The 7,836-nt window shown below is 38.4% G+C and overlaps 1 protein-coding gene across 1 annotated transcript; it reads right to left on the minus strand.

Annotated features, from left to right (window-relative positions):
* Nucleotides 1-1,157: 1,157 nt before the first annotated feature.
* On the minus strand, nucleotides 1,158-6,610 carry LOC125472598 (potassium transporter 10-like). Its single transcript, XM_048574251.1, has 9 exons — nucleotides 6,491-6,610; nucleotides 5,927-6,150; nucleotides 5,429-5,654; nucleotides 4,931-5,176; nucleotides 4,007-4,057; nucleotides 3,637-3,897; nucleotides 3,379-3,546; nucleotides 2,802-3,056; nucleotides 1,158-2,512 (listed from the first exon to the last, which is right to left on the minus strand). Exons 2-9 carry the CDS (start codon nucleotides 6,050-6,052, stop codon nucleotides 1,473-1,475), a joined length of 2,373 nt encoding a protein of 790 aa, XP_048430208.1. The 5' UTR covers nucleotides 6,053-6,150; nucleotides 6,491-6,610; the 3' UTR covers nucleotides 1,158-1,472.
* Nucleotides 6,611-7,836: the final 1,226 nt, after the last annotated feature.

Genomic DNA, 7,836 nt, shown 5'->3' on the forward strand with positions numbered 1-7,836 from the left:
TCTATTTGGCTTCACTGCGTTCACTGTGTATTCTCTCTGATTTTATCAGTTGACGAAGATGACTGCGTTGCTGTTGAGCATGGCTGCGATTGCTGCGACGATGCTTCGTATCTGTCATTCTTTGAGGATCCGGAACCGGCGCCATTAATCAGGGAAATTAAGGAAACTGAGGAAGAGGACGTGATAATCTTTTGTGGCATAATTTTTTGTTTTGGATAACTTGCGTCGTGCCCCTTTGCGTTGTGGCCTCCGACACATTAATACATTTAGTTTCGTTTTGAGCAACTTTAATTTAAGGTTACCAACTACCAAGTAGGGGAAAAATCGAATTTTTATGTTTCATCTAATTAATTTGCTATGTCAAGTTTCAAATTTCAATGAAATTGTGATGAAAAATTCAGATTAATCTTCCAATAGGGATGTTTGATTTGTTTATTTATTCTTTCTTCATTGTGAATCATTTTCCTTATCAAAGAACGATATCATACGTGCGTGGTCACAAATATATAGAACAAGAAAAACGAAATACAAAGAGGGGGGACATACACCTTATCCCTTTTGAAAAAGAAAATATAGGAAAAAAGAAAAAGGGGGGGGGGGGTGCACAGACCATACCCCTCTTGAAAAAGAAAATACAAGAAAAAGATTGGGTGGACATATACCCAAACCCCTCTATAAACCTAAAAAGGTAAGAACCTGCAAGACAAGCTGCAAAACGAAAAAGGAAATCCAAAAGATTAGGTAAAAAAGGGAAATCACACATCAAGAAGGGGAGGCAAACCTGTAGGCTCGCATGCCTAAGAAATCTGAGTGCAGAAGAGGAAGAATCTCTATAGGAGGAGCGGAATGCCAAACAAGTGAAGATGAGAGAAGCCCTAAATTGGCTAATTTGTCAGCAGCAGCATTCCCTTCTCGAAATGTATGAGAGCAACAGAAACCATGTTTTGCAATCGAAGAATACAATTGTTCCAACGTGTCTGGAGTGACCAAGGAGGAGAGAAGGATCCAGAAGTGAAGCAAGATATCACGCTAGAATAGTCACTTTCAAGCCATAGATTTTGCCAACCCCGCGCGTGAGCCAATTCCACAGCAAGGATGACAGCATGGAGCTCTGCATAGAAAGAAGTGCAATGCCCCAAGCTTAGGGAGAAACCACCAAGAAACTAGCCCGCAGAATCTCGGAAAACCCCGCCACAAGCTGCAGGACCTGGGTTACCTTTAGCAAGGCCATCAGTATTAACCGGTGCGTGCAAATGGTTAATTAACTTAAATGACCGATGTGAGATCTTAATTAGGTATTTAACTTGTTACTTCGAAAAAATTGGCCAAAAAATATATCGGTGTGAAGGAGGTTTTTGATCCACAAGTTAAAGTAAACTGAAATGGATGACAACATGTAAGATTGAAGTGTTAAAAGTTTACAAGATTCTTCGTCCAGAAAAAAAAAAGAGTTTACAAGATTGATGCAGATGCTACACATAGAAAACCTGCCCGACATCCAAGAGACTCTCATGAGGAACGTTGAACATTACATTGTTTTCCCTACATACCCTCCTAAGAAATGCATATAGGTAGTCGATAGCGATCTTCTTCCATAGTTTCGATTCCCTCCCAGCTTTTACGACTGTATTTCCTAGTATGTGCACCACTCCTGCATTTCTACAGTTGTTCAAGAATTCTATCTCAGCAGCCTCGGCCTGCCTGCTTGCCGGAATGGAGGTCATGTTGTTTGCATGCAATGGAGAATCGTAAATCACGATCGAGTCCACTGATTCAATTGACAGGTCTACTTGATTGAAGTGATGTATATTACTGCTATTACTCAACTGGCCATCTCCTGATTGATTAGTTTGTTGGCCAAGTAAACTAGGTACATCAGAGTTTGGTGACGCCTCCATCAGGGACTCAAGCTGGACAAACATGAAAAGGTTGTGAAAGAGCTTGTTCTCCAAATCATCATCCTTTTTATGGTAGTCTTTATAACCACACCTTACAACACAACGAAACATATGGAAGTTCTTGGCTCCAATCCGCTTTATAAGGAACCGCTCATCTTCTGGGACTGTGATGACAGGAAGGTACTTCACGCAGACAAAGACAACAACAGAATGGATGGCGGGTAGGTTGGTGACAAAGTGAGAGAAGATCCGGGGAACTCCACTTGCTAGCTCAGTGTACACAAGGCCAATCCCAGGTACGCGAACCAGTCCTAAACTTGGACCAAGTCCAAGAATCCATGCCATTGAAACCTTACTGTGCATCTCAGTCTCGTAGCATTTAACTGTGCCATAATGCCAAACATACATGATGATAAAGAAGGCCGCTGCGATCACAAGAGGAACCCAGCCGCCTTGATTGACCTTGAGGAGTACAGCAGAAGAGTAAGTGCCCTCCACAACCAATGATGAGCCAGTGAAGATCAGGATAAGAATCCAATGGCAGCGCCACACTAGTATCATGACAAAAATCATAAGCAATGTGGTTACCAACATGACTACACAAACTGCCGTCCCTGTTGCAACACGTAAGATTATGTTAGTTGGTGCAATCTTAATCTCAACCAAGAAGCTTGGAATGAGATACGACAAGTAACAGTCAAAACAGAAGTTTGAGGAGAGAAAATTTTACCCTTTAATCCTAACTGCCATCATAGATTTCCTAATGCTATACAAAAGTTTCATAGAATTTGAAGATGGCATATAATATGGAGGAAAATTCTTTATTCACTAATGCTATGAAGTTATGTTTTAACATAGGAAGATACGTGCACAATAAAACAAGCGACATCTGGTTTAACTTACCACTGGCATTCCCTAGGTTGGTTTGATTTTTAAGCCCAGCTGTGACGGCAATGCACAGGATCATAACAATCCAATTAATTTCTGGAATATATATCTGGTGACGGTATTTCCTTGATGTATGCACAATTTTGACTCTTGGGAAGCAGCCTAGTGCATCTGCCTGCTTGATTAATGAAAAAGTTGCAGTTATGGCGGCTTGACTTGCAATGATAGCAGCTCCAGTTGCAACAATAAACACGGGCCAATATATGCTGTCTGCAAGAACGATTAATCAGAATCCTTCGGCAATGCATTACCATAAATACAGGGCATTCATGCCACTCTAACAATATATGTAAAGTTTAAAGGGCTTCCTTGAACAATAGACTTCTACTTCACGTGAAATTTGAGTATCATAGCACGTTCACGTTTCGAACAAAATACCGTACACTAGTTTTTCAAATGCGACATACTATCTTGTATCAGTATTCTGACCATACAAGTATTTACTTGGTATCAGTTTCGGCAACATGGAAACAATAAACACCTAAACCTAAATGTTTATGTTATATTTTATAGTTCAAGAAATCAAACAAACCTGGAATGGAATGATAAAAAGCACCGAACACGTTATTTGGATTTTTCATGAGGTATGCTGCTTGACCACAGTAGGCTAATAGAAGGCAAGGAAATACAACCACTGTGAAAGCAAGTTGTACGGATGGGACTGAGAAATGGGATAGGTCGGCAAAAAGTGCTTCAGTACCTGTAAGTGTTCACAACCAGTCTTCAGGGACCACGTCACAAACTTGATTGAATTTCATAAATAAAAAAGGATGGAATATCGAACTTTTACCTGTTATAGTGAGCATAAGACCTCCAAGGGATGTCCACCCAGTTTTTCCTCCCTTCTTAAAAAATCGATTTACATATATAGGTGAAAAGGCTTTTAAAATCCTTCTATCATACTTCCAAATATTGAACATGCCAATTCCTCCAGTTACGAGAAACCAAAGGAGCATGATTGGTGCAAACAGGCAACATAGTTTATCTGTACCATAAGGTTGCATACTAAACAAAAGTACCAGTATAATAACAGCAACAAGCACGACTACCTCTGTATAACAAAAGAGTAGCTATGATTAGATTTGGCAAAAATGATCGATGAGTAACAAACAAGACGAAACAAATGAAACAGTATCTTTATGTCAAGCGTATGGAGATACCATTACTAATCTCAAAGTGGCGTACGTTGATCCCCCCAACTGCTGACAGAACTGCAAAATATAGCATCGTCAAGTGTTACATGTACTCAAGGTTCTAAAAAACGCTAGTCGCTAGTCGGGCGGCGAGCTGGGGCCTAGCGCCTAGGCGGCTAGGCGGGGTCTAGGCGGGAGCCTAGGCGGACTAGACGGATTTAACTAATTCCATTATATTTCATGTAAATAAGTGTATGTTTATACTTAAAATATATATAATTTCATCATAAACTATAAAATAGAATGACACATATATTATGAAGTATTGGAACATAATGAAAACATGGGGAACAAGCATATAATGTGTGCTCATTTAAGTATTCGACAAGTCTCTTACAATTTATTGAAAAAAATAAAATGCAAAATGAAAGTTACCTATTTTCTGCCTAAGTGAGTTGATGCCTAGGCCGGCGCCTCAGTAGGTCTGTGGGCCCTTTCTTAATTTTCAAACGTCTAGGCATTAATTGGGGCGGTGACCAAGCGCCTAGCGCCTAGGCAGGGATTTTTAGAACAGTGCGTGTACTTATCAAACAGAATATAAAATATGGTTAAGCAGCCTCCAATAAAACTGATAAAGAATATCATAGAACTTGTGTAGAATATTTCTATGTTCTTACTTGGTAAAAATGCGTTCAAGGAAGTACCTTTTACCAATAGAAAGAAGAAGAAGAAGAAGAAGCTAGGCGGGGATAATAGGAAGAAGAAGAAGAAGAAGAAGATAATAGTTTCCTAATTAAGATTGGTCAGGGTGCAAGGGATTGCAATACGCTACCCTTACGAGTTACTTCTTTAGGAACTAATTACGGATGTTGAATGTGTTAGGATACAATCACTAATGAGGATAGTTAGGCAGAAGAATGATACTACAACATCAACAATGAAGATGGTTACCTGATATGGCCGGAGTCAGAATCCCATCCCCAATCACCGCGGAAGAGCCAATTAGGACAAGAATAAGAAGTGTGCTCTGCATAAATGCATGTCCCTCCAACCATCTCCTGGTTCTTGCAGCAAATGATTTCTCACCAAACGTAGAACAACTATATGTTGTGAGTGCCTCATCCGTTTTGTCTTGGTTAGGAATAGCCTTTATTTTTGCATATCGACAGAGTAATGAATAGAGAGCAAACGTTCCACCTGAAACCATGAGGAGGATATGTTTAAATGAACTGAAAATCGCAGAATAAATAGAGAAATTTACCTCCTTTGGCACTACATTAGAACAAAAGCATAACAGCATCTATAGCTCTCGATGTTATTGTCGCAATAATCAAACATGGATGCTTTAGATTAATGATCTGAGCATAGCGTTCAAGGCCTATGCTAAGATTAGAAAGGTAGGGAGGGGAGGAGGAGCTTATATAAGTATGATAGATTGAGATCAATTACCTTGACCATTGTCATTTGCTCTACAGACAATAAAAACGTACTTCAGGAGTACAATAAGGGTGAGGGAATAGATAATAACAGATAAAGCTTCAATCAAATCCTCCGGATCACCAATTCCATCAGGAAACGTATTGTAGAAAACATACAAAGGAGATGTGCCTAAATCTCCATATACAACGCCAAGGCTTTGAAATGCTACCTGCACGAGCGCTAATGCTGAAAATTTCTGGAAGGGCATAAAAAAAGGGTGATCAGCAAAGGGAGCAAATATAGTTCAGAAATAGCACAAAAGCTTTCAAGATATGTTACATCCATGTCGGATATAGACAGATACATTCGTTCGTATATGTAATGCAATCATTGAACCATAAAGTACGAGAAGTTAAAATCAATAGTAGATGTAAATCAATCGACTGCCTATTTCAAAAATTCAAACCCTTCGGGACTGACAGTTGTGAAGTTTCACCGCGGAATAGGGGTGAGGGGGTGGGATAATACCTTTTCCTCGTGCATATTCCTCAGCCTTTTAGCCTCCTCATCCATGGGCTGATCAAGCTGCTGATTCAAAACCCGAATGCTACCGTTCTCATTGGTACTTACATCAGCAGCCATTCTTGCAGCCATTCGAAACCCGATAATTCAAGCGATTCTACTTCCCTTCCGCCGATTCACGTCTCCACTATATTTTTTTTAATCCTTCCCTCTATGTTGCAACTTTAGTCCTAACAAAACAAATTCAGATCAGATATCAGTAAGAGTCCGAAGATTCCGGTTTCGAATTACTAACAAATGACCAAGGAAATCCCAGAAATAACTAAACATCAACATGCGTTCCCCAATCAAAAAGCTTATTATCAAGTATAAAACAGTAAAAAAATCATTCAAGTGAAACAATGTGCTCTGCCCACAAATCCAACAAAGAGGAAGAACAAGCTGATCAACTTTGAACAAAAACCCAGAACTGCATTGAGTCCATGGCAGTCCAAGAACACACAGCACATAAGTTTACACAGAAAATACAAAATAAAATAGGAAAAATGCAAACTTTATTAGTGTTTTTACCTGGTTGCAACTTGCAGATGATCTTCCCAGCTGGGTTTTGCCTCACAGGCTCCGAGTAGCCATTAGAGCATTGAAACGAGAGTGAGAGAGATGAGCACTCGCCATTTTTTAAGAGCAAAAGAAGAGTTATAGACTTTCACGCTCATGTTGACCAATATAAAAAGGTAATATTTGGAAAGATAGCGGAACATGAATAAAATTTTAGCCATGGAAGCATTTTTGCCCGTCACTCTTATATAGTAGTAATGTTTATCATCTTATTTATTATTGTTAGATGAATTTGAATTTTAAGATTTGTTATATGGTAGTAATGTTTATCATCTTATTTATTATTGTTAGATGAATTTGAATTTTAAGATTTGTGCTTATTTACTATACGAATTTCGAAATTTAAACTCATTTAACGATAATAAATGAGGTGGTAAGCATTACGACCATTTGATGAGAGATTTTTTAGTGAGACCAGTACACGAGGTGGTACACCACGTGTCATTATATAAATGGTGGGATATGTATGTTAAAAAGTTAATAACTTAAAAAATAAAATTTTCCACTACTTTTATAAAAACACGTGGTGTACTACTCGTGTTCCGATCACAATGAAAATTTGACGTAAAAATGCACTCTTTTAGCCATTTATTTTAATTTATTTTATAATTTTAATCAAAATACAAAAACTACAATATCTTTTTTAACTAATATAATTATAAAACTATATCTTCTCCAAACATTTTGACTAGAGAGGGGAGTGGTTAAACCTAAACAGGTTATTATATCATAATTGGTATAAATATTAATGGTAAGAAAAACCCTAGTTGAATAATAATTCAAATAAATCCTAATAAAATTCACAGCATATCAACAGCAACGATGAAAATTAAACACCGTAATAAGAACAAAAACAGATGAAACAAGGAAGAAGAAGGTGGGGAGAGTGGGGGACCTGGTGAAGCTGACGTTTGCAAGGTTAGAGACTGGAGGCCAGCTCTGTATGCTGAGCTCTTCTCCTCCTCCTTCCATTTCTTTTATTGTATTTTTTCAAATTTTCAGAGATAATATATGTTGGTTGTTTTTGAGAGATTTTTACAGAAGCAAAGATTGAAGTGGAGTGAAGAGAAGAGAAGAGAAAAAAGAACCTGAAAATCAAGGTTCTAAAAAACGCTAGGCGCTAGTCGGGCGGCGGGTTAGCGCCTAGCGCCTAGGTGGGATCTAGGCAGCCTAGGCGGATTTAGGTAAATTTCTTGTATATCTCGTAAATAAGTACACATAAAAAATTATACTTGTATGAAATCCATGAATAAGGTAATAAAAGAATGATAAAATACAAAAATAGTATCCAACAAGTG

This window comes from the organism of the source record quoted next, unplaced genomic scaffold (assembly GCF_019419815.1).
Source record: "Pyrus x bretschneideri cultivar Hongxiangsu unplaced genomic scaffold, Pyrus_bretschneideri_v1 Contig7, whole genome shotgun sequence".
NCBI lineage: Eukaryota > Viridiplantae > Streptophyta > Magnoliopsida > Rosales > Rosaceae > Pyrus > Pyrus x bretschneideri.

What these genes read in the sequence shown, in the direction of transcription:
- LOC125472598 (XM_048574251.1), bottom strand. Translation starts at nt 6,052, where the DNA reads ATGGCTGCAAGAATGGCTGCTGATGTAAGTACCAATGAGAACGGTAGC. An exon ending in CCACTTTGAGATTAGTAATG is followed by an intron (nt 3,898 to 4,006) that starts GTATCTCCATAC and finishes TTTGTTATACAG; the next exon opens with AGGTAGTCGTGCTTGTTGCT. An exon ending in TCTTATGCTCACTATAACAG is followed by an intron (nt 3,547 to 3,636) that starts GTAAAAGTTCGA and finishes GAACACTTACAG; the next exon opens with GTACTGAAGCACTTTTTGCC.